The 27,005-nt window shown below is 45.8% G+C and overlaps 1 protein-coding gene across 1 annotated transcript in view; it reads left to right on the forward strand.

Moving 5' to 3' along the window:
* The window catches only part of LOC135912353 (prolyl 4-hydroxylase subunit alpha-2-like), a 112,827-nt gene extending 86,994 nt beyond the window's left edge, over positions 1 to 25,833 (forward strand). Inside the window, exons 7-14 of the mRNA XM_065444784.2 lie at positions 2,678 to 2,781; positions 4,689 to 4,859; positions 9,254 to 9,430; positions 10,134 to 10,208; positions 13,457 to 13,519; positions 16,802 to 16,870; positions 23,717 to 23,813; positions 25,582 to 25,833. Coding sequence (XP_065300856.2) covers positions 2,678 to 2,781; positions 4,689 to 4,859; positions 9,254 to 9,430; positions 10,134 to 10,208; positions 13,457 to 13,519; positions 16,802 to 16,870; positions 23,717 to 23,813; positions 25,582 to 25,676 — 851 coding nt within the window. The 3' untranslated portion in view covers positions 25,677 to 25,833. The remainder of the gene's footprint in view (positions 1 to 2,677; positions 2,782 to 4,688; positions 4,860 to 9,253; positions 9,431 to 10,133; positions 10,209 to 13,456; positions 13,520 to 16,801; positions 16,871 to 23,716; positions 23,814 to 25,581) is intronic.
* The last annotated feature ends 1,172 nt before the right edge of the window (positions 25,834 to 27,005 follow it).

Here is a 27,005-nt window from a genome sequence, read left to right on the forward strand (position 1 = left end):
GTGACAGACTGGTCACGTACCACGACATACTGACACACTACACGAAACAAAGAGAAGCATACCCACAACCCCACAAACAACTCGACAGGTCTCAAGAAACAGATTGCAGAAGATTGCAAACCAGAACGTTTCGAAACCCAGTACACTTAAACAGAATAAATTCAACACAATATCCAGACGCAAGCTGCAAGCTCTGCAAACACGAACACGCAGACATGGCGCACATCTTGTGGAAGTGCACACAGATCGGTTCAGTATACGTAGAGGACAAGATAGAACCGGACCTTCTCGAGGAGCGATGGCTAAGCGCTCTGACTAGCTCAGAACTACACGACCAATTATGGGCTATCCAGCGGGCCCGGGCAGCGGTGGAAAAGCTATGCCTCACCGCACACAATGCCCGGGTGGCCTGAGCCCGGGCGGGCAACCTCGCAGGTCCTTTTTTTTATTAAAGTTTTTTCCGTCCCGTAATGTTTTTAGGGGTGCTCTTCCGAAGATTTTCTGACCTTCTCCACCCCCTCCGTTCGCCCTTGCATTACAGCGAGGCATAACATATCTATGCTCATGGTAGTTGCTACCTTAAAAAAAAAAAAAAAAACTCTTGCACGTGACGCAGCGTGAAATGCATACACGAAAAGTCGCGAACGACTGAACCTGCCTTCATAACATTGTTAGCGACTATTCTTTAAAACCGTAGGCCCTGCCTTCATTAAGTTTTTAACACAAAATAAATGAGGGGGAAAAGTCGATAAAATTGTGTTAGGTGAAAAATTTGGTTGCCACAACTCCAGTTGAGCGCTATACGTAATGCGAAGCATCGTTGTTCCGTTGTATAGAAGGGCATTCCCGAAACCGTGCTAATTTTCGGAAGCTAAACATACACCGCAGATTGTTAAAATGAAATCTTCATATATTATTACATAGTTACAGATGATGATTAGCCACAATTTTACAATTTTGCATTGTTAGCATGCACAATTAAACGTACGTATACAGTGTTCAGAGATTCAAGCCCTATACCCAGCTCGCGTGGCGGCCGGCGCTTTTTCAGCCATCACTGAAAGCTGGACAATCGCTGCGGGCCCAAATACACTGCCAATGCGTCGCAAAGACTCTCCTGTTTATCGCATATCGTAATGCGTCAGCTCGGTGTCCCAAGAGTCCATCAATTGCGCGAAAATCGCCGGCAGCGATAGCCTCCGAGTGTCGTGTTTTATCCGCTGAACGGTGTACATCACGTGACGTACTCAAAATCCCTCGGTTCACTTATCGTGGTTTCGACCGTGTCTTCACTGGTGGATTCATCGGCTAGGGTGAAGCAAGTCCACTGTGCATCACTGCTGACGTCAATGCGCACTTGTGAAAGAACCCAAGCGTGCTACGGCTATAGAATCCAAGAGCAGGTGTTTCAGGCCATAAGTGATTGCCCGTTTCATCATCGGCGCCCTACCGGGCCCTACAGCTGCGCGCTGCAAATGCAGTTTCAAGTCTTTCATTGAGACGCTGTGTTACATACTGCGCTCCTTCTAGGATAGGGCCACGAAAAGAGTCACATCAATGGCAGGAAAAACCGGTCTACATTCACTGAGAATGGTTCGACATTGAAAGTGCAGAAACAGCATATCAGGGAAAAAAAACAGCACTTACCCAATGACTTATACCTTTCTCGCGCCGGTATAGCGCAGTAATTCTGATACGATGCGCCAATTTCGCTGGAGAGCGCGGGACAGAACCCTGTTTCACTTGACATGCCGCATCGATATTTGGCAATGAAAGACGGCAGCCCCTCTAATAGAACACAGCACGTCGATAACGAACTTCACCATAATCACGTTGTCACGTGCAGCGCCTAATTGAAGGCCGCTAGTACAAGAAACGACGCTTTTCAAGCAGCAGGTCGACACAACAGAGGATGAGTGGCGGCACAAACACAGGAAGAATGCGCTACGAAATTAACGATACAGGTTATTCTTAATTTAATCCACTTTCAAAAGAAATAGCAGAGAGGCAACAGAACGATGACAAGTTCGGTGCCGCCCTATACTTCAAAGAGGAGGTTCCTACAACATCCATCCTATTCATAGTATCATTCCTACACAAATCCATTCATTCATCCATTCATAGCAGTGAATGCGGCACACCAAGCGTAGAAATATTTGTTATTCATGTACTAAGATATAACTTTAAAGATGCTCATGTAACGATGCTACATTAAGAAATGTTACATTAATAACGCTAGGTCGTATACACTAGTCTAGTAAGAGTACATGTGGTTTCGGATACATTAAATAGAGACGTGAGCACTATTATAAGGTAATAAACAGGGAGCTAGGCTAACCTACAAAACCTTTAGTTGCATGCTAGAAAACCATCACAGTAATATAAGAGGGCATCGACTTATATATGCCGCCTGCGTGTAACACGAAACGATAAAAAATCATTTTATTGTGCTTCTCAACAAAATGCAAAAGTTTCACATCATTATAGTGCAATACGAAGTAAGAAACAGCGATTTACTGAGTGACTAGGCGAAGAAAAAAAAAGAACTGCAGTAAATCGGGAAAAGGAAAGGCGAACATAAGTGTTACATGGTCCCAATAAATTGTCTCGTTGTGCTTTGAACTTATGTCGATCGTGTTGCTTCTGTTGCCACGCGTATGCATTGGTGCAACCCAAGAACCTTACGCTGAAGTCAGCCCGAAGACACCCAGCCTCGCAATGCCCTATGCCGAAGGATACCTGGAGACGTACAACAACCTCTGCCGTGGAGACAAAATCCGGGTGAGTCGCTTAGAAACTTTCTTGTTGCGCTCGTATTTTTTTCATGGCTTCCTTGGTATTCGCGCTTGCTGCGTCTTTCTTTGTATGAGCAGCGCCATGTCACTGCCCCGTTTAACACACCCCGGCCGGAGCTGCACATCAAGTGGCGAAGTAAACCAAATCATACAATTTGGCGCTAGCCAATAAGGCAGGCTTGAAAAGAAGTCTTCGCAATAAAGCGTGTTTTAGCAAGTGCCAGTGTGATAAAGGCCACGTAAATGGCGAAAAGTAAAAACGTAGAGAAAAGTACTAGGGATGGCACCTGACCAAGATATTGGAGTATCTTCTTTAATGAAAATTCGCTGGGACTTAGTGCAAAGGTAGTAAAAGTTTTCCATAAGCTGTTCCCCTTGTCCGTAACGTTTTCATTGGCAAGTGCTATGGTACAGGGTTTGAGGCAAATTTATTCTTTCAATGCACCGATGTCACCAACAGTCTCGTACAGTTATTAAAGTGCACAGCTCAAATACAGTGATATATGCGAATAGAAAGCCTGTGCTTCGACATGCCGTTTGTTTCAAGGCCTGTTGGTTTTTATGGTATAGCTAATGATGGGGAACAGATTATAGCCTAGTGCAACCTAGTGTGTTAGCAGTAGCCCTCCTCGGTGTAAGGAGAGTTCGAGGACCTTGTGCCGGCCTCGGTTAAAACCATGTAGACGAGCCTATACCGCAATTGTATAAACATACAGACACAGGTGCGCATGCCCTTTATAGAGCACCTCTCGAGCAGCTCTGACCGCCCCTGCTCAACCACTAAAAGTCTGTGCTTCTAACAAATAAAACAAGACTTTTCATGGTCTAACTATCTTCTCTCTCTGTCCGCCCCATTTTTCTTTGTTAGCTTTTCTACGTAAAGTTAATAGCTGAAAAGGAAAACAAGCAATTAATGCGAATAGCTTTTACTGATGGTCTGCGGCGGCTGAACAAAGGAAGCCTTAGCCCCGGAGCCTTGCAGTCAGGGCAGCACTAAATTGCTGCCCTGATGAATACACTTGCCCTTGTCCAACCGAAGGTTGTACGCAGAGGTTTTCATTGTTCGGCCACGGTTAGCAAACTCAAGCAGACTCCTTCAATGCGTACTTCAAGTCTTCAATACAAGTGTGAGCCTTTTGTGCGTTTTCGGCTTTTAGTAATGTCTTTTTTTTTTAGCGAGTACGCCATGACGCATAGCAAATAAATTTACCAGGAAGGTTCATACCTATGTGGGAGACCACGACATTGAACAAAGCCAAACGACATGCTGTAGCCAATTTACTGCAGCCGAATACGGTAAAGGCTATTATCGTTATTGAGAGCCAAGCGATCGAATTTAGAGTCCGTTTGTCGTAGTTGTTCATTGCTGTTCGTTGTATATTATTCCCAAGGAAACTAAGGCCCCAGTCTGGATCTCCTGGTAGGCTCATGTCTCTTTACTCATCACATTATTGACGTGCTGCACCAGGAGCAGCCATCATAGTCAGTTCATTGTGGCACAAAAAAAAGAAAAAAGCTCAACAGACGACCGGCATAGGATCACGCATGACGAGTGTTGTTTTGTGTTTTATGTAGCCGATGCATATTATAGGATCACACAGGGCAAGGCTAATCTTGCGTTTACAAAGGTCGTTTGAGAAATTTCGTTGCTTTTCTGATTACATTTCGTAGCCTTCACTAAACTACCTGTTGAAATGCAAATGATTATCATGTGTAACTTTTAGAGAGGTGTGTATTCGCGTTGCTATTCAACCACAATAAACAAAACTATTCAGCATACATGGAACACCCCTAGAGCCTATACATAGCTGACAGCTTGCATTCCATGAAATTGTGCTACAGAGCCTATATTTATCATGCATTGTCTACGCTTCACCCTGACCCTGTGCCCAGAATGCTACCGAAGAGAAGGACCTGCGCTGTTACCTGAGCGTTCCGCACCCATACTTCCGAATCGGCCCGGTCAAAATGGAGGTCATGAGCCTAGACCCCTACATCGTCCAGTTCTACGACGTCATCTGGCCCAAGGAGATACGAGCAATCCGCAGCATTGGAGATCCCATAGTGAGTCAGCTTCTGGCATTCCGCGGAGTTAGTGTCACGCTCGCCTGTAACGAACTGGTTCGCTTTGTCGACAAAAATCAGCGGAGGCAACTTTCTTGCCACTAGGCGCCCTCACGATGCCATGGCATCGACCGTCTCCTCACCGCATTACTGAAAGAAACTTTATCATTGAAGTGTCATGCACTGCGTTTTATCAGTAAAGCAGACGAGAAAACTTGTACCACTGCACTCACTTCGTGGCCACAGTCTCTGTCAAAAGTGGCCAGTTGCCCATGCTTGCGTCGCCAATCTGCAAGCCTAACCTGCCAAACCTTACCAGTGCATGTTTCGTTTTTCTCACTGTTCCCGAATCTTAAAGGAAGAGCACATTCCGAAGTTGCTTTGCCGAGGCTGTTATTTCGCCACCACTACCCTTGAAATAACTTATTAGAAAGTGTAGTAGGCGACCTTGCTGATACATCGCTGATGCGAGCCGGCATAAGCAGTCCCAGTCGCTGCTTGCTTCTATAAATTTTGGGAATTCAGAGTACTCCTCAAGGGCATTATTCAATTAAACGCCGAAACCAAAGGGTAGGGTTCGTATACTGACATTCTCAAACTAGCAAAATCAAGCAGCCCGTGTACTCAAGCATGAATCCGGCATAATTCGGGAGTGAATATTTAGGCAGCAATTTCCCGGATTTTCTTTCTTCTGCATATGGAAAAATCCGCTCAGAGTTGCTGGTCCGGGCTAAAACGCTGTGCCGTCCTGTTCCCACAATCCCCTGTGATTCTGACATACACATAGGATATCTCATCGCAGTCGCATTTTCATACATTTTAATCGAACTCAATTGCATAACCCCGCGTCCAGTCGGTAACACCATGATCACCGGCGCTGTAAGATGAACGGAACTTCTCAACAATGGCGCACCGGCTTGCATTTCTGGCTCAGTGGAACGACTTCATCTGCAACGAAAGCGAATTCACCGCAACGCATTCATCTGTAAGCGGGCACAGGCCGTTTGCGCACAATTGCGATAGAGGAGACACGACTTAGCCGTCTTCTTTAAGCAGGGCTACTCGGGTCTTCTCCTTTTGCATCAGACCATGCTACTATCAGTGTGTTTACGCGCTGAGGACGGACGCCGCAGACGGATCGTGGGATCCCGTCCTTCAAGGCGTTATAGCTTCGCATTCACGCTTCCATTGTGCCCCGTTAAATTCAAGCCGTAGACGTCCGGAGGTTAATCGAAGCCCACCTTTGTGCTTGTCGAGGCGCTCCCCCCATCGGCGTGACCGACGTCCGAACGAAAGCCTATCGCGAGCTCACGAAGCTGGCAATCTCGCAATAGCGAGCGGCGACGTCCTCGGCGTCGCGTTATTACGAAGGCCGCCGTCCACCGCGCCAGCTTCACGAGTCGTCGTCGACAGCGAAGGCACGTCGATTACCGGTGGCCAGTCTTGGCAGAGCGCGTCCGTAATAACGGTCCGGTAAATTGGGATCGCCGCCATCTTTGAGGAACGCTTGCCTGCGCGCGCACGCACACAGGCACGCGCTACGCAAACACAAGCGGGCGCGCACATATTGCTGTGTGGCACGAAGCAGGTGAGCACGCTTGTAAAAAAACGCCGGCAAACTGGGACGCCTGATGCCAGGCTCTTCTATAGACGCTGTTAACGTCTTCGAGAAACTACCAGTGGCTGGTAATGACTGAGTATACAGCGAAAACGCTACGTGGTTTTCAAACTTTATGGCCGATGGGGTCAACGCTATAGGGCCGCACTGTACTTCAGAGCCACTGGCGTGCACGACCCCTTTCAATTTCTTTAAATTCTTTTGTTGCCCTTTGTTACATTCCTGAATTTCGAGGTCCTTTTCCGTTGGTGCCATGTGGCCGATGGGATTGTGTAAGACTCTTTGTGCATTTGTTACATCACTGTGTCAGAGCGGTTCAATAACATTGTTTGAAAAAGCAAACCCCCTGGTCATATATGTTTCTCCCATATGTTTGAATATCGGTCTCTTCGAATTCACCAGATCTTGGAAAGTTGCACTCTTTCGCCGCCATGAACTTTGTAGATTTGTTCGCGATTACAAACGGGCGAATTCTGGCGTGATGTTTTTTTGTCAACAAAGCGCAGGGAGAGATGTGGTACGTGCTAACGTTACTGGCCAGCATTTGAGACAGAAGATGTGTTGGAGACTCCGCGCCTTAGACACGCATACAATGAGTTCGTACTAGCATTCTAATTTTATTGCACTGTTACTGATTATTATTTATACACTGTGCAAATGGGATACGTATACACAAAAGAGAGGCAATAACAAATTAGGTGCTGGAAACCCAGCCGCATGTGGCCTGTTCTCCTAATGATGAATAAGCTCATAAACTCCTGACCCATAAACTTCTATTGAATAAACATATCGTTGGAAATTTTCAATCTGCAAAGTTACAGAGCCATCTGAAGTCAGAAGGACGACGTTTAGGAAAATCTATGCACTGTTCATCATCCCTGTACTGCTATACTAGCAGCATCCTGTAGACACCAGCGGCAGAGTATCCACTGGGAGTTTTCTTCTTTTTTTTGTAGGAGTTTCTACGGCCGTTGTATAGCGGACACAAAATATAGGCTGGCGATGATATTGTCAAGCTGTCGTGGAGGGGAAGACCGAGACAGCAGCACAGACTAGAGCGACGAAAATATCTATTTACTGGGCCGAACTTGTGTCCACAAACACAAGTGGCGCTCGGGCAGAACGATAGAGGCGAGGGGGATAAAGTAGGGGGTCCTTCGCGGATGTATGTCAATGAAAGGAACTTTTACATAAAAGACAGCGCAGCTCTACCTCTCACATTCCTCGGAAGTTCTGGGCGTCTGTTTGTAGGCGATTCGTACAGTGAATCGTGACTAGTCCCTCGGGGTTACCGCCCTGCACAGTGTCAATTTTCGCCACGTTGTCAAATTGTATAAATGCGACATTTTGGGTGAATCGGAGAAGCCATAGTAGCTCTTTGGGCCAATCAGAGCTGACCAAATTGCAAATTCTACAATATGGCGGAATTCTAGTGCCCATAATAGTGTCCCTGGTCGTACGACTGCTTCGGGACTCCCACTCAGTGGCGTTGCCTGGACAACACGCTCAGCGTTGACCACCCCAGTCGTGTACAAGCCCCTAGGTGGCCCCCAACATGGAGACTCTACATAGCGGAACGTTTGAAACTAAAGTAGCAGATTACTGGTTAAAAAATTATGTAGATCCCGTGCACTATGGGAATCGATGACAGCTAAGCTTTCTGTGCTGATTGCGTTGATTGTCGATATTTGGTGGTGGTGTGGACGGCCTACGACTGTCATGATGTGGTGTTAAGTGTTACCTTGCGCACACCCCCTTTTTTTGTCTACGCAGTACACAGAACTCACAGCGAGACGTGTTTACTCGAGACGTTGTTGTACGCCATTTTTCAAAGCCTGCGAGAAAGTTAGCACTGACACTGCTGGACAGCCGCTTGCGTTTTGGCGTCTTGACACTGCGGTGCTTTAGTACGGCTTTGAGTCTGCTCGCCATGCGTCAGTTGTCCACACGTGCAAAATTGCACGGTGTTTATTTTTTTTGAAATAGCCGGAACGTACAGTACCATAACATCAATTACTTGTTTTACAGTTTGTCCTCAACTGTTGCGATGTCTAGTGGTAACGTTTCTTTTATTGAAGAGACTCCAAATAAAGCCATGCTTTCCGACGGCTCCTTTCCCTTCTCCGGCGATCCTCCAATGTATGCAAACTGCCACGAGAGAAGAGTGGCCATTATTCCCCCGTTTCGTCAAGGCGTTGCCTTTACGCATTCTCTGGCTCCTCATTCTACCATACTGTCTCTCCTCTGGGCAGTTGCACGTGAGTACAAAAGCAAGCGCTGCAGTTTCTAAAATGCTTTTTGAGAAAGGCTACCTCATAACTACAGCCGTCCAGAGGACATTGTGTCAATGGCCAGGGAGTTCCAGAGGGCATTGTGACAATAACCAGAGAAGTCCGGAAGGCACTGTAGCGATGCCGCAAAGCCCTTTGGAGCCCACAATGCCTGCGATGCGTGCAAGACAGCGACAGCGGAAGCCGCAGCAGCAGCAGCAGCAGCAGCAGCAGCAGTGGAAAAGTCGAGAGAAGAGAAAAAAAAGCTTCGCTTTAATATGGCCATATATAAGTTGTTGCCTATTCAACTGATATTTACGGAATGTAAATTTTATATTGTAATCATTTATTATTGCGTTTCAAAGCAAATTCGGGGGCATGACACGCGTTTGCGTTGCACTCACGTTTGATACCGACCACGCCGTCTCAATGTGGCCCTTCACCACTGCGCAAAAACCGCTGTGGATTTTCACAGCGCTACGAAACCCGGTTTCTGCCCTTCGCAGCTGGCCCGTGCCACAGTTCGCGAGACGACCGAGAACACGGTGTCCCACGGCCGCATCAGTCAGGTGGCGTGGGTGAGCCCAGACACCCACCCGCTGCTGGAAAAGGTCAACCAACGGGTGGCCATGCTCACCGGGCTATCCACTGACTACGAGCGCGGAGACTCCGAAATAATACAGGTGAGCATGCATTGAAAAAAAAAGGTACACTTTCGCGTGTATAAGCCAATCCGAGCAACTCGTACATCAAAGGCAGCGAGGCTGCGTAAGGAAGTTCTCGTACTTTTGGAAGCCCTAAGAATGCGGTTTGTATATGCAATTTATCAACCCAAGACTTTTCTCGGGTCTCTTGTCTCTACATCCGAGCTCGCTACTTCTATAAGCACTCCGGTATGTCCGACGCAAGAGTCGCGAGTCATGAAAACAGTGAGAAAGAAAAAAGGAATGGAGCTGTGCAGACGATGTAATGCGTAGAGTACATAACCGGTGGACCGTTAAAGTTACAGAGTGGGTGCCAAGAAAAGGGAAGCGCAGTCGAGGATGACAGAAACTAAGTGGCTTAATGAAATTAGGAAATTTGCCCGCGATCATTGGAATCAGCTAGTGAGACAGGGGTAATCTGAGATCTCCGGGAGAGGCCTTCGTCCTGCATTGGACATAAACAATATACTGATTATTATTATTATTATTATTATTATTATTATTATTATTATATCCGATGATTTTGATTATGATGCTGATATGCTATGAATGTTCCTGTATGCTGCACCGGCTGTATATATCCTTTCGAACATCGCAAGCCATGCAGTCTGTCTCGCTCGCTTCGCGTTCTCACCCTCCCCTTTCCGTTGTGTTTTTCCGACACGCTGTTCCCGGCGAGCAGTACAACTCCTACGGACCCGGAGGCCATTACGAACCGCATCACGACTACCTTCTGGAGGGACTCACGAAGGAGCAGGTAAGTTGGGGACCACCGCAGTGGCGCTTGATGCGCGTGCTCGAAATGATGAACACAGTGAAAGTTGTACGCTTTAGCATTAACACGAAAACATAACTGCCGCATTGCAGAATGAAACATTTTGAAATTAATGTATTTTAGCGTATCGTTAGCGCTATACCTTAGCGTATTGTTAGCTTTATACCGTTGCAAATACCAGTTGTCACTAAATGTCCATGTGCATTGCTTTAGTAAGCATGCGCGGGGCTTACCGCGCGTGCGCACTTGAGACGAAGGGCTGGCAGTAACGCTAATGGTAGCACGACAACGTTACACAATAACGTACTGCTAACCTGGAAGCAATTATGAGGTTTCTGATTAAAATATAACAGAAAGAATATTCTTAGAATAAAAATAGGGTACAACGTGTCAAAACCACGATCTCCTGATGACGCAGGTCGTAGTTGGACTTCTGAATTAATTTTGACCTCCCGGGGTTCTGTAACGTGCACCTAAATCTAAGTAAATGAACGTCTTTATGTTTAGATTACATCTAAATGTGGCCGCAGCGGCAGGAATCAAACCCTCGACCTCATCATCAAAACGTCATAGACAGCGGCGGGTAATCAACATTAATCACACATGTGATTGTAGACATGACACATTAATTAAGGGAGGCATACTTAGGCCGTCTAAGCCCGGAGGGCACACCCGAGACCACATACCAGGCGACGTTTAAGGAATTCCAGGCTGTATTGTCGTACATTACACTTGAATGCCTTGCATGGGCTTCGACGCTTAATGTCTTGCTGCGTTTATTGCGTAACTCTGAAATCTCCGCGACATTCACGATTTCAAGAATTCTTACTAATTTAAAGAACGCGTGAAAATTCTTTCGCAGGCAATATCGATGCTGCATGCCAGAAAAAAACGCGATGTCTATAAACCCTGACTGCGGCGAAAGTGCCGGTTTCATAAACGCTCAATATGCTTGGGTCTAGATGCTGTGTGATTATACAGTAGCTAAAAAAATCGCCATCGAGAACCGTACACGACCCGATAGTAGCTTCATTAATTGCAGACTTTCCATGTGTCCACGCCGGTTAATGTATGAGACTTCTCAAAAGAAAATATATGGAAACATTCGACACGGCGTACGGCACTTACCCGGAATTTTGCACCGATGGCTCGAAGACGTTCATTTATGTCGGAAGCAGCGTGGTTGAAGGTACGTGGGAACACACAGTTAGACTACCACAGTTTGTATCAATTTTCACTCCTGAGTGTTACGCCTTGTTGATGGCAGTTCAAAATATTAAAAGCGCCAAACATGAACAATCAAATTTATACAGATTCTTTAAGCGCACTTAAGGCCCTCAATATACATTCAGAGTACGAACCTATCATAGGCGACATCCTAGACATAATAGCACATCTAAGTAAAGATCAGACCATTCGTTTCTGCTGGGTCCCAAGCCGCGTTGGGATCCCCGGTAGTGAAAAGGCGGATGAATATGCAGCAACGGTAAGAAATCTGAATATTTCAAAAGCTAATACACCTGTTAAGAATGGGATTCAAACTGTTCGCAAGGCACTACACCCTAACTGGCAACGCGAATCGAAGTTGAAAGACAACAAAAAACTTCAGCTCATCAAACCTGCCCTTGGGGAGTGGAAGACATACTATAATCAAGAACATTGTGTCGAAGTAATTCTCTGCCGGCTAAGGATAGGCCTCACGGGCATCAAACATAATTACTTATTGACGGTGAAGAAGCAACCACCATGTGACAAATGTCATGAACCTTTAAGAGTAATGCACATATTAATCGCGTGTCCACATCTCTAAACGCATCGACAAATACACTTCACCGTATTGTATCAATCACACACTACGCTTCATCCAATGGTGATGTTGGGAGAAAATGCACTGGTACCTCTGACTGACGTGATCAGTTTTTGCACGATGCGGGTTTTTTTAAGTAAGCTTTAATTAGTGCTATGTATGCTGCGTTTACCAACGAAATTTTATCACCCTGCATCTGATGTGGCACAGCCAAAGTCGCATTTGCGCCAATAAACCCAATTTCACTAACAATGCAATTATGCACAGTGCCTCTGTCCCATCATCACATCATTATTGCACATAATTTTCACATACTCGTGCAAGTTCAACATCACAGTATATATAGTGATAATTTGTTTAGGTGAAACTGTGTTTTTCTCTAGGTCTAAGTGGTGATATGTTAGTGAAGCCATGTGGACTCGGACATTTCTGTGAGAACGTGCTGTGTATGTAGTATAAATGCTCAGCAACTTCTATACGTAATCGTCCTGGTGGAATTATTCAGTCATTGCGACTAAGAATATTTGTACACACCTTTACTGGAACAAACCTTTTTCTAAACGCGCGAAATTTGCATGTTATCAGCAGACTGCGCTAGACTGTTAGTGTGCGATCAGCAGCATCTGCCTTCCTTCCGTTTTCTTTAGTTAATTACGTCAATATGCAACGCTCCAATTGCTAAAAACTACTATTGAAAATTCTCTAATTCCATGTTTGTAAAACACAGAAATATGTGAGATTATTGGGAAGCATTCGAAAATCTTTCGGAAAGTTTGTCAAGTATACCTTGAGTGTACCCCTTTACTTGCATCCACTTTACCTGCAGTATACCCCTTTAGGTATACCCATTTAAGTACGCCCGTTTAAGTATACCCCTTTACCTGCATCGCCTAGGACGAAGGATAGACTATTCTACAAAAAATCAAGGGCGCGAAGCACGGCTACCTGTTCCAATTGTTTCTGGGTTTCTGGGTGTTCTGAAGCCATCCCCCCTATTGCTTTCTATAGACGGGACTTCCGTGCAATGGCACAAAAGAGGGAGTTTCATTGTTTCTACACTAATACATATAGCATTCTTTTTTTTTACTTACTTTTTTCTTTGAGCTACCCCGCGAGCACGTCGCAAGCTTAGTGCAGTTGAGAATCTGCAGCTCCATCTCCTTGCAAGAAAGCAAGAAGAAACAAAAGAAACAATACTGGGAATTCGAGGAAACGGACTGAGACACGAGTACGCCGAGTGAAAGCGACGGCTCCGTCATTGTTCATGTTTTTTATGTTGATTTTTCTTTCTTCCTCATTGACCCCAAACGTGAATAGTCTCTTCGTTTTTCATTACGGCGTGCCGGACTGCGTCAGCAAGAAGCTAACACGCTTTTGTGTTGGGTCTTTTTTTTTTCTTGTTCTTTCCACCCGGTTCGCGCAGCAAGAAGAAGTAGACGAAGAGGATAAGAAGTCCGGAGACCGCATCGCCACCTTCATGTTCTACGTGAGTTTACGGCAGCCAACCTCGCACTGCTGGACGTCCGAGACTAAAGTCGTGAAAGTGTGCAGTTCCGTTCATTTTCTCGGAGTCTTGGCCGAGTTCTTTTCTTTCTTGCGTGCTCCTCCTTTTTTTACAGCTTAAAAAAGAAAGGCAGCATTCCGGTTCTGAATTTCCGGGCTTCGAAGATATCGCCTAGACAGTGACAGTCAAACACAATGACTTACCTGTGGCATATTTGTCAGCAAAATGATTTAATATACGGTTTTAGTTTTTGCGTCAACGTACTGTTCGTGCAGTATCTGGTTACCGGAGAGAGGTGTATGGCGGCAATAACGCTGGTGGCGACATCTCTTAACGCATAATGCACATAAATCTGATACTGCAATGACCTACCGTATTCTACTTAATTGCTGGTGTAAGACATTGTTTATAGTTACATAACCATTTCCTTTTCGTCCCTTTATAGTTCTCGGTCTACGAGAACACTCACCCAACACATACATATTTAAATACATTGTAGTTGGGCAAAGCATCCCGAGATGTCGCTACCGAATTTGTTGCTGGTAAATCTAACGTATGGTAACGTATGGTAAATGATTGCGTTACGCCCGAACAGAAAAGTACCTAGTTCTCTTAAAGTCATCACGTGCTCCTACGAAGCTTTCTTAATAAAAGATAAGCGAAACATTTTCTTTTATTGTGAAAGATAAAGGTAAGAAAAGAAAACATCCTGTTGCAATTAAATGAACAATTCACAGCGTGACCATTATGGTGGTGCTGATGAGCGACTTCAGTTCCAGTAATGCCTGAAGACTTTCTTATTCATGTGTCCTAGAATGACCACGCTGCTCTAGCAACGTGCTTTCTTCGAAAGTAGAGTTACTTTTCTTAAATCACTGCAGTATCAAAACTTTGTGCTGCAGAAAAATCAAACTTAAGGGAAGTGCAGCTCCGATATGTGTCAATATTCTTAGTGCTCGTGAACGCGTGCGTTCCATATCACAAATGACCTGCATCACTATATTTCGCTTAAAATTGGGCACCGAAATAAAGCAGAACAAAGAAACAGAAAAAGTGGGATTTGAATGTTTTGATGTTTTCAGTTTCTATTCTACGTTCAACAGAAGAGCGCATATATTGTGTGCCTGTATTATTTTGATGTCTGTCTATGTCGTACAGCTCGAGCAGACGCGTTAAGTAAATTTTAAATGTGCTTCACATTACTTCGCGCACCCTAAGAACGACTCATCTGCAAGAATATTCGCTCCATCGGCTGTGGCCGAGCTCAGATTCCTCTGTCGTTACTGTCGGCGTAACGCAGCGTTTAGTAGTTACTCTCTAAAATATCTGAACTTACGTTGTTAAAAACGAGCAACTTACGTATTGAGGAAGTCAAAGCTCATCCCAAAACAGGAACAGATAATTCAGCATACTTCTTTAAACATTACAAGCAAAAGAAAAGTTCACAGGGCGATGAATGCTTGAAAGGGGGAACACTGGGCAAAAAAGAGATGCCGCTTGAGTCAACATTTCGACACGGGGACTTGCCTTGATCAGGGCAGAAACTGCTTTCCTTAGCAGCGCTTTTATGCACACGAAGTTCACTTTTCCCCAGCCTCAAAGGGGCAAGAGGCGTAGAATGGGGTGATACGCAACCTCACGGCAACGCCAATGGCAGAAATGCGCCCGTAATGTCCATGTAATTTCTATCATAATAAAGCTCCGCTATGAAAAGAAGTTGCTGCTCTGACGAAGACAAGTGTCTCGTCAGTCAGTAACAGAATTGTCAGTAACAGAACAGTCAGTAACAGTCAATTGTCAGTAACAGAAGCGCAAAAATGGGTAATTTTCAGCGATTCACAGGCGGCTCTAACATCACTCTGCAGCACAAAGGGGAAAACATTCAGCGACAGTATAATATATGAAACACTTAAATACCTCACAAAGGCAAGCGAAGCAAAACATGCAATAGCATTCCAGTGGATACCAGGGCATTGCAACATTCCTGGCAACACAGCAGCCGATGAAGCAGCACGACAAGCGCACCTGAAAGATGATACGGCTCCGCTCCCAATATCAAAGAATGAATTACGCTGCATTATAAGGACAACGTCTTTCAACATGTCCAGAAACACTTGGTTTGACCAGAATTCTAAGAGCTCTGACTTATATCATATTGATCCATTTATTGAATTTAAATTTTCATTGTCACTAGATAGAACTATGGAAACGCTTATTCATCGATTAAGGCTAGACACTGCCTACACAAAGCATTTCTTACACAGAATCGGCCGAGCGGAAACCCCCGAATGTGATTGCGGATTTGTAGATGAAGATATATATCACCTCCTTCTAGATTGCCCTTGATCACGACACACCAAGATGCCGACTTAAATCAGCGCTAAGTAAATTAGACCGCAGACCTTTCAGTTTAAGGAAACTTTCGGGCCCTTGGCCAACAACGGCCTTGCAGAAGAGCGCTTTAAAAGCACTAAAGACTTTCTTTGAAGACAGCGGCATCGCTGGACGTTATTAGTGCTTTCATTGTTCTGTTCATTTCAATGTGACTCTATATATCCATCTGTTTGGGAATTATGTTATGTTGACTGCTTAGTTGTGACTGTATGTGCTAATATATTTACACGGTGTATATACCACCCGCTTACTAGACAATGTGTTATTAGGCAACAGTATCGTTTGTACTTTTGAGACTTTCGACTACATAAGTGTGAAGACATTTGCCATGTATATTGTATGTACCCGCTGACCCGCTGACTAGAAAATGTGTTATTAGGCGACAGTATCGTTTCTACTTTTGAGACTTTCGACTACATAGGTGTGGAGACATTTGCCATAGTCTTCCTGTGGAAACGTTGCTTTATAAGTCCTGGTGCTTGTGTGAAATGATTATTTGATATGTAACCGTGAACCCTGAATGATGTATGATGGAACCACCCAAGAGATAAGGAGTAGCCGGCGCCCTAAATTGCGCGCCAACATCTCCTTATATCATATCAATAAAAAATAAAAAAACAAGTGTCTCCTAGTCAAAAGACTGGCTGTAGCGACATTCCTTGTACTACCATTGTTAATCACTTGCTTAATCGCTGTTATAACGTTACATTTGATAAACCATCTTTACCAGAAGTATTAAACACTGCTTAATTTGCTTTTACATTGTCGCTTCCAATTCTACTACTTCATGAAGGTGGTCCTTGCCTTCTGATGGTCGTTGTAACTGTGCTGCCTTAATAAATTGCCTTTTCTTTTTTTTCACCATGACAGCTTTCAGACGTGAGTTTGGGAGGTTCGACTGTGTTCCCCTACGCCAAGGCGGGTGTCTCACCGCGAATGGTAAGAGTCATGTGATCAGCCTATTTTACGTGGCGAAACCAGGTCATATGAAAATGTTTGCAACACACCTGGACTCAAAGAATAGAACCTTCATAGATCTGGAAATTTGTCAGAGGCCTCCGTAAATGTATGTAAATGGAAACAGCCGAGCATGGAGATCCTCCTGAAAGAGATGCGTAACGTAGCATTGCATTTACCATCAACTATAATATGTTAACAAAGTACGTAGTCAGGTGCTCAAGCTCTTTGTATTGTTTTTTTCTCTTGCATTTCTCTAGCGTGATAACACAGTTTCCTTTCATAACGCTACGCACATTTCTTCCGATCACATGTTCAAAACAACTTTAAGCTTGAAATAAATGCCACCTGTAGCGCTTATTTCTGCTACTGGCAGCGCGAAATTTTACGATAACACCACTCCTTGAACATGCAAGTGCATAGCGAAGTTCGGACGCAATAAAAACGTACCGCGTAGCTTTACACATAAGGATCGCTTGGATGGATCGCTTGAAACTTTGTAGGAAATAAGGCACCCCGTGATGCCAGCTGAAGTGATGTTTATGGAGTGCCCTTTTTGCAAAGTTTCTTCGGCAAGAAAAGGAACAACCGTGTCGTAAAGAACGACAAAGCTGAAAATTTGAAGAGTCAATTCACGTGCACCCGGCGACAAAAGTTTACGGACCACAAGATCTGCGAAAAGGTTCAATTCCCGAGCAGTCTCTAGCAGAATCCAGTAAAACTGTGCACGACAATGTTGTTAGCATATCGAGGCCCTAAATGCAAATACGAGACTGCATTGTGAGGTTGCAGAGATATTCACCTTTTTCTCAGATCTCGTGCACCGCGATATTTTGTCGCTGTGCGTACGTAGCGCAACCACGCGTTGGAAGGCAGTGAGCAGTGAAACACACAGGGACAGAAGCGCGAAGTCATGGTGACAATCCGTCTTCATGTTTTTTCAAAGAATATACAGCCGGCCGTCGGTTACACACCCTGTGTCCCGGCTAATTTAGTCAAGCGGTTCGATGAACAGAAAAATTGAAAAAAAAAACACCGTACAAGATGCGATTATAAAGCATACGTGGTTCTGTCCTCAGAGGTCGTACGATTGAACACCACCGTAGGTCTTAAAATCGTATCTTGCGCCATGTTTTTTTTAAACATTTCTTTTCGTGAAACAGCTTGGCTAACATTAGTTGGCACGCCACGTTGTGCATTTAGTCTGTAAAGAAGCACCAACATTCAAAAATTTAAACGAAAGCAATGCTAACAAGCGAAAGACGGGATAGGAAAGAGAATGAAAAGGCTGGCGTCAAATCCACTTAGAATGAAATGCAGTCACCGACCATGTCAAAAAATGCAAACATAATGTTTCGATTTTCGTTTCACCTCCGCATGCTTTCCAACAGGGAGCGCAGCTCTCGATAAAGGAGGAGGCTCAGTCGACACTGAAAAAAAAAACGTTTTCTAGTTGACTGTTGTCGAAAGCGATACCAGATGAAATAATGCAAGACCTGCAGCACATAATATTGCGCCAGATAAAGCGTCACTGCTTAGCATTAAGGGCGAAGCTGCATTATTTTTTCGCATTCAACAGGACTGTCGACATTGGTTTGCGAAATTGCCTTATATTTCTGCGGTTCTTTCAGTTCTTATCACGTTATCACTGTTGATGCGTTCAACATTACGTATAGTTTTCGGAGACGTCAGGAAAGAAACAAGTCTGAAGTTTCCTATTATATCCAAATAAATCATTCACCCATTTACTCCGGAACAATGAGTTCTATAAGTTATAACACCCACTTCTTTATTTAGCATTTACATTTTATATTTCTATTGCGCTGACTCTCATTTCAAATTACACCGGTGATCTTCAAAGCCATTCATGGCAGCGATTGTAACATTGCTACCTTTCACTGATAATAACACTGCTGATGCTAATTCGCTTACCTTTATGTTACGATGTCTAAGTATAAAGCAAGTGGCCTAAATAAGCTTGACTGAAACCTGACAACAGAACTCCCTGTACCCTGCCAACTTGACTACCCATTCGTGAGCTAAGTGTCCTTCTCGGCAAGCACCCAAATCGGTATGGCCGGAAATTGTGGACGTCAGATCGAAACTAAGAAATCGACTACGCCCATTCGTGGGTCTGCGACACGGCAAGAACTGCCGATGGCAATTACGACGTCTAAACTGTCAAACGCTCCTCGTGGGCGCCTTGTCTCAAATCAATAATACCTGTTAAACAAACAAAAAATAACGACACCCAGGAACGAGATACATAGGAATTCAAGGAGTCAGTTATGTACAAGGTGAAAACCGATTTTAGAATCGTATGGCTCGTTTGACTGACAGCTGACGCACCGGGAAGAAACGCGGATGACGAGGTTGACACACCGTGTCAGACGGCGCTAACATGGCGAGGCCTTTCACCTTCATGGTATTCCACTTCCCGGTGTTTCCTCTTTACCGTTTCCTTATCGCGATCACTGTGCCAGGAAGTTCACATGATGACCTCCCGCTTCACGAAATTCAACGAGCTTTCTTTCCGTTTTGTACGGTTGCTTTCTTTCCTGGCGTCTGTGTCGAAAGCTATTGCATTTCACATTACCATCCGTATTGAATAATAGCAGGCGCACGGGTGTCGGGTTTTCCGAATGCTTCCTTCGCGAATGTGTAGCCTGCTTTCATGGTACTAAGAAAAATAAAATCCGCCTTCGTTCCACTCCGTGAGCGTATGTACAGCGAAGCTGCTGCCGACGTTAGACACCTGCCACCACCTTAACTGACCTTAGACGACGTCAGACAAACACCAACACCACAAACGACGTGCGGAAGTGCAGCATATCCTCATTCTTCTATGCCCTCCGTCAAGCGTAAGTGCCTGCTTGAACTAAATGAATTTTTCAAAGTGAATTTCGTGAGAAAGTTCATCAAGTACGACGTACACAAGCTGCATACATGATAGCTTCAGAGTGTAAATCGAATGTACGATCAAACATAATTCTGTTAGGCGGAAACTGAAAGCCCTTTTCAAGCTGCCGTTTAAAGTCGGTGTGAGTTTTTCGATGAGCACGAGCCCAGAAAAAATCCCAAACTAGAAGCTAACAGCTTAGCTGTAAAATTGTCGAGGCTGCATCAGGGAGGCAGTTGCAGTAGAGTATAGGAAACGTATTGCACGTGCTGCAGATTGGCGTACGGGCCTGAGGGTACAGGAATGACGTAACCAAATGGACAAGTCACATTTATTCGCGCGTTAGCAAGCTTGCATGCCTAATTTATGTTACAGCTATAGCAGGCGTACGTACGGTCTAATTTAGCAAGCGACCTCCTCTTACCAATTTAAAGTCTCTTCAGGTCAAACTGAAAGTGAATTCGCGTTTTTCACGGTGCGACGGTGCATACGCCCTGCTCTAGTGGATTAGTCGCGAAACATTTAGAAAAAGTCACGCGCGCGCCTGCGCGGCCTGACATCGAGGGAAAGTCTCCAGAACAAAGAAAGTGCATGGACGCGCACTGCAGCAAACACTCGTGCCTTGCACAGCGTTGGAACTCCAGCGGTATATAGCTCTACCGCGGTGCGTTGCCGAAAACCTGCTTAGTGTAAGACTTCACTTTAAAACTGAAAGGGGCCAGGGAATTGGCCAGACTGCACCGGGAACCACATAACTGCCGCCTTGCATTATTGGCTAGCAAGTTTATCGACAAATTCCTGTCTTTCACTTGGCCGACACTTCAAAAACATGACGCTGCTGACGAAGCCTTCTCGCAGCGTCGGCCCTCTCTTGCTGATGGTGGCAGCGCGTGCCTGACTTGACGTACAGTCGCGATCAATTTGAAGGTGATCGCGCGTGCATCGACCGGCGGGCCTTCCAAGGAGCATAGCGGCCGATTTCGGAACTGCGAAGACAAAAATTGCACTGCCTTCTTCCCCTGTTATGTTCTTACAGGCTGCAGCCATCACCCCCAAGACCAACTCGCCACATTTTTGCGTTTGTTTCCCTTTCATGGCAATGATCTGTGTGCGTCGCTTCCTCATGCATATCTTGGCTAACAATGACGCCTCCGTGCAAAGGCTCATAACGCAATCGAAATGAATTCGCAGATTATGCCGTGAACGGTGGCGGGAGTGACAGCTTTTCAGGGAACACCAAAAGAGAAAGAGGGGAGCTATCTGATGTTTCCCTCTCGAACGACGGTGATGACGTAACGTGGCGCTGCTCCTAGTTTTGGTCGCCGCTCGAGCGATCACCTTTAAATTGATCGCGACTGTACTTGTTTGCGGTGCGGTGACACTGGGTCGATACGAGACCGAGAAGACGCTGACGCCAACAAGTGACCATACTACTTAGCACAGCGTGTCGTTCAGAGCGTTTTATCATAATAGGCGGACACCGACTCAACCGATGTGCGCGAGTTGTCGAAGCGCGACGGGCTTTCCTGTCGACGGCACAGACAAAATCAGCGTGCCGACCATGATTGTTCGAACCAGCCCCACGTAATTGGCTGTCCAAGAAATAACGCGATTGCCGCAGCGCCTTCGCTTGTATCTATAGTTTAATTAATCGCGCTCAACATGAGTCGAAACATCCCTTCAAAGTTGAAATGCACAAGCTTCGGCGCTGACAAGCCGCGCAGATGAAGTTTGAGCCAATGTTGATCCTGTTTAGCGAAGGTTGGGTTAGGCCTGACCCCATCGAAGTCCTGCAGCCTCTGCCGATGAACCTGAACTTTCAAATAAGCAGTTACGACGAAGGAAACTGCCCTTATAGTTCAGTTGTGGCACTGTAACGATTTGATATCAACTATGGTTCACTTTGCAAGGTGCGTACACAATAAGTGACAAGCGGTGACAAAGTTCTATGCCGAAATCTGTACGTGACTGTTCCCGAAGGCTGCCGTTCGCATCCGCTACGGCTGCGTGGATATGTGGGTCTGTACGTGTTGTTGTACTGACACATTTCTTAACTCCAGAGAAGTACTGTTTACCTATGCGTCAAACGGGAAGCAAGAGACAGTCCCTTTGGTATATATAGAGAAGCATGAACAACCACCTCGTTGGGTTACCAACCGTGCCAGCGATGATATCCTCGATTTTGCGAGAGAACTACACGTCCTGTAAGTGAGCGCTTATGCCAAACGCATTTTTCTCTCATGATACTTTACGGCACGCACGATGTAATTATCGTTAAGTTAAAGAAAAGCGAGAGTCAGTAATAACAGCCCTTAATATATGTGTCTAGATCCCATGTTGCCGTTGTTCAAGTGGCTCGGCAGCTCATATAGACTTGTCTCAGGTTGGAACAGCACGGCACATATGCACACATGTGTATGTTTTGCTACGTTTTGACGTTATTTCTTTTCAGCGATGCGCCTTATCCCCAATATCCCCAATTTGTGGCTGTAGATGTCGATGCAAACAAACGCACCGCTTTGCCAAATCCGACGTGGAATGCTGAGCTCGAAGATTTTCTTGAATATGAGAAATTGCTAATGAAAATGTAAGAGGAATACAAAGAGCGAGGTGCAAGAGCAAATAGCGACAACAAACTCCAAGCTCGCCGCGACAGCAGACGGAACTAGCGTTCCTATATCGGCCACACTGTTAGCACAGCAGTGCACTCAGGCCTTGTCGCACAATAGTTGGTAAGTGCTGCATCACCTCCAGGAACGACATGCTGCCCCAGAGAAGCCGTTATAATTCATTGCGATCGAAAAAAAGCACTGGCTTGGACTGTAGGCTTTAAGTTCTCCAAACAGCTTACTATGTGGTTTACATCGTCTCATCTAAACCATTTTCCGTAATGAAGATCCTTGGACCCTGGCCGTACGCTTCGATGGCACAGAAAGCCACGAAAGCGCTTCTGAAATACCTAAGTCGACAGGTCTTGGGAACCGTGTGTAGACTCAGTTCGAACCTTCCACTGTGCGAAAAACTGTGCTCTCCCTCCTCTCTCTCTCTCTCTCTCTCTCTCTCTCTCTCTCTCTCTCTCTCCTCATTCCTGTACCCCCTTCTCACAGTGCAGGGTAGCAAACCGAACGTGCGTCTGGTTAACCTTCGGGCTTTTCCTGTCTACTATTTCTCTCTCTCTCTCTCTCCTCATCATAACCACCCATCATGCGCCTTTTTTCCCTCTTTCTTTGCCTCTTCCCCTTTCCACGGTTCAGAGTAGCTGGCTAGAGGAATGTACCTCAGGCCAACCTTTCTGCATTTCGTATCAGTAAACCTTTCTCAATTGCGATCCACAAAACGCGCTACCAACGCACACACAACATGGGTGCCGATATATGAGGGCGGAATGCAAAAACACCAGTGTACTTCGATTTATGTGGATTAAATTAAATTTTTAACAAATCAACCGGCGAAAGCCCCAGCACCCTTCCAAATAGGTTCCAGCGGCGTGCGGCAGAGGACAGCACAGAAATATGAAAAAAAAAACGAATTGTATAATTCAAGGTCCCAAAATTGCAAGTGGGTTACGAGGGACGCAGTAGCGCGGGCCTCGACGTAATACTTTAGCATCTGAGGTTCTTTAAGGTGCGTCCAATGCGCGGTACGCAAGCGTTCTTGCTTTTCGCCCCTCTAGGAATGTGGCCTGCGTGGCGGGGATCGTACCCGCGACCTCCTGCTCAGAAGCCACTGAGATACAGGCGTGGTTCGTAGTGTTGAGAGGTCGCTATTTGCTGTCAGAGTGAAAATGCACCAGCAGATTGCACTTTTCCTAACGTTTCATTGTGCCTCGCTATGCTACGTTCACTAAGTCAATCTCGTTGAATCAGGGTGAAATGAATCTAAACCGAACATTGTAATCATCACTCATGTGTGCTTGTTCCTTCTTGCAGGGCTCGGCTGCCTTCTGGTACAATATGCGCGAGGACGGCAGCTACGACGTGCGCACCTTGCACGGCGCATGCTCGGTGCTACACGGCACAAAGCACGGTACGTTCTACGCGTGCCGCAATGCACCTTTCCTCTCTATAGTTGTAGGGCCCGCAGTCATTCGTCAAAAGCTTACGGACCACGGAATATAGAAAAAGACAGAATACCAGAAATTAAAAACTGAATGTTTGCGCATTCTGGGCATGTACGCAGTGTGGTATTCGTACATCCAGCTGGTAATAGTATGTATGCATGGAACCAACATAGTGATGTACAATTTTACTGGTTACGCTCGCAAACTGCTGGGAAATTCAACTTTTTCACACGTCCTGCGGTCCCCAAACTTCTGACGCCGCCTGCACCTACGGGCTTTCAGAACCAGAGGCATACTTTATCGTGAGCAAGTGGAATGTCTACATAAAAATTCGAACACTGACGCAAATTGTGAAAACATTTTTAGCTAGCGAAGACGATAAACGATTGGGAATGCATGCCAAGAGTACCGCATAGTCCACAAAGCCAACCCCCGTTTATTATAATTTGGCTACCAATTGCAGCTAAACATAGTGTGGGTGGTGGCGCGAAGAGGTAGCCGCCGTAACCACGGTTTATTTAAGTGCAGTAGGACCTCGGGTGCGACTGACACCACCGCCACTCAGGTCGAGCGGGCTGGCGTGTTCTATTCTCGCGCTACCTGCACGTGATCCCATCTTCTTCACCTGCTTTGGAGGCGATAGTTGCGCCACCACAGGGCTCTTCTCCTACTGTGACGCACTATATAAATAAAGTCTAGTAATAAAGTACAAGTAAAATGTGCAGATGGTGTCGTCGTTGGTAGTGTCGGGTTCACGCAATCCGAGAGAAGGCAGCACCGGTAGCGTAAGTTGTGAGGGAGGCACAGCCACAGTGATACCGTAGTGCGAGATCGCGACCCGCCGCACGTTCGCGTATAGGTGCCCGGGCCTGTAGAAGTCGGAGCTCTAAAGGTAGGCAGTCTGGAAGCTCTGGACTTGCGTGGTGATAGCGCTGTAGTGTCGGTCACTCATATTGATATGATATAGAAGTCATTCTCGAGCTGAAGAAGCCAGTGACAGAGCTGCTCTTGCAAAACTTCTGTAGGCGGTGCATCCGCGGAAGGTGTTAACACCGAACATAGGAAGGCTCGCCTGCTGCTTGAGGTGAAATCGCGAATGCCGAGAGGATCAGGGCTGCAGTGGTCACTGAATGACTCGCGAAGGTTGTGGTTGTGGCGTCGCCGTGTCTGCGAGAGTGAAGTTTGTCCCTAGTGGAGCCGGTGGGAGAGCCTCTGTATCGGTGGCGGGTGGCGAGTATCGGAAGTGGTGCCCCAGGACGGATAGCGGTCAGCTTCCCGGAACGTCCAAAAAAAGAAAGTGGCGGGCCGTAGAGTAGCCGGAAGCTACTCTACGTTTGGCCCAGTGAATTTCTTGGAAAGAGTCGTCGCGCAGCTGCTTTTGAGCTACGGAAGAGACTCACGAACCGAGTAGAGGTCTGATACTGGGGCTGGCGCATGATGACGATCGGCGCGGGTGGACACAGGCCATGTGGGACGACACGACGCGGTATGACGCGACGGTTCAAATGGCGAGAGCGGTTATGACTGAGCGCTCGAGGTGACAGTGAGCAAAGACGGCTGCCCGTAATTAGGTATACCGTGCTGTACTACAATTACTCCTAACTTCTTAATGGTAGCACATCCGGCGTCATACGTTCCTGACGGAATAAAATGCGCGGCTTACTAAACTTAACTATTTAGTTCCACTTTATATGTTAGCTGACATACTCTGTTGCACTATCTTTGCTCTTGCAGTCGCCAACCTATGGATTCGAACCAATGGCCAAATGTTCAAGCGACCATGCCCAGCGACGAAACGGAGACGGACGCTAGATTCTGCGAAGCTGTGATAGTTGTTACCTGTGTTACTTTATTCCTTGTTCCTGCTGCTTATTTGTTCCTCCTCCTTGTACTTTTCTCCTCGCGATTTTTTTCATTGGGAACGACGGGTCGTCCCTGTTAGTGTCTATTGTTTTTATTTTTAAATAAAGAGAAAAGAAAATCAAATGATTGTTTATGTAAAGGAACGCACGCCACCTTGAGGGTGTTAAGAAGAAGGTCGAGGTACGGCACATACCAAAATAAAGCACACGACCTTGAGCATGTTGAAGACTCAAAGGATGGTCCGTGCAGTCTACAGCACACCACCTTGAAGATGTCGGCCCTCCACCGACACTTGATATCGCTAGCTCTGTAATTTGCACGACATTTATTGTGACGCGATAAAAGCTTGGTGGCAAATACAGTAGCCATGTACGCTCAACTTCAAAGTCTCTGTACACACTTTTTTATTCCTTAACAAGGAAACTCAAGCTTGTCCCCGACACGGCGCTGTTTACTATAGCCGGATGTACACCAGTACGGATGCGAAGATGAAAGAAATGCTGCGAAACATGCCGCGTCATTCTTCATTGCTGAGTATAGGGTAAGTAACTGTAATCGAAAAAGAAACGGCGTGCTCCAAGAATGATAATGCTGAAGTAAGCCCAATAAAAACAGCCAGTACTATGATGAATGTGACGGTAAGTTGTGTCATTGCTCTAAAGAGTCGGTATCGTATGGTCGACGAACTCTTACGATGTGCGTTGCCTTGGATTCCTTGTGTGAAGAGCTTGTGGTGCCTTAGGCTTGTAACAAGAAGCATATAGCGCAAATATACTAGACCTGGTAAACTGCGGCACATGTGAGGATTACGATAACAAAAAGAAAACGCAAGAAAGTAAGAATGCTTGCAGTGAGCGGATGAAGAAACTCGACGAAAGAGCTCACATGTAAGACTAACATCTACCTGTCAAATACAAACGGTTTACGCCGAAGTCGACACAGTGGCTTCGATCACCTCTACGCGCGTGTTAAAGCGATAGGCATGAGAACCTTCTGCGCGTCGATAATGTTTGTGAAGCAATGGAGTGTTAAAGTTGTGTCTTGGAGCCGCAACGCTTCAAAGAGTATGTATCGAGTGAAAAGTTCACCAGTGACACGGTACTCAACGGCTCAAACCTCGACTTCATGACCGGGACGAGGAAAGTAACCAATGAAAACGAACAAAAGAAGTTAGTCAGGTGCATGCAGGTCGTCCACTTCAAACGATGCATATCATTAGTTCAAGTGAGCATTTGTACAACCGATCGATGAGGGTTTCTTTCAATGAGGTACTTCTACTTTTCGGGCGTGCACAT

Source organism: Dermacentor albipictus, chromosome 6, assembly GCF_038994185.2.
Source record: "Dermacentor albipictus isolate Rhodes 1998 colony chromosome 6, USDA_Dalb.pri_finalv2, whole genome shotgun sequence".
Taxonomy (NCBI): domain Eukaryota; kingdom Metazoa; phylum Arthropoda; class Arachnida; order Ixodida; family Ixodidae; genus Dermacentor; species Dermacentor albipictus.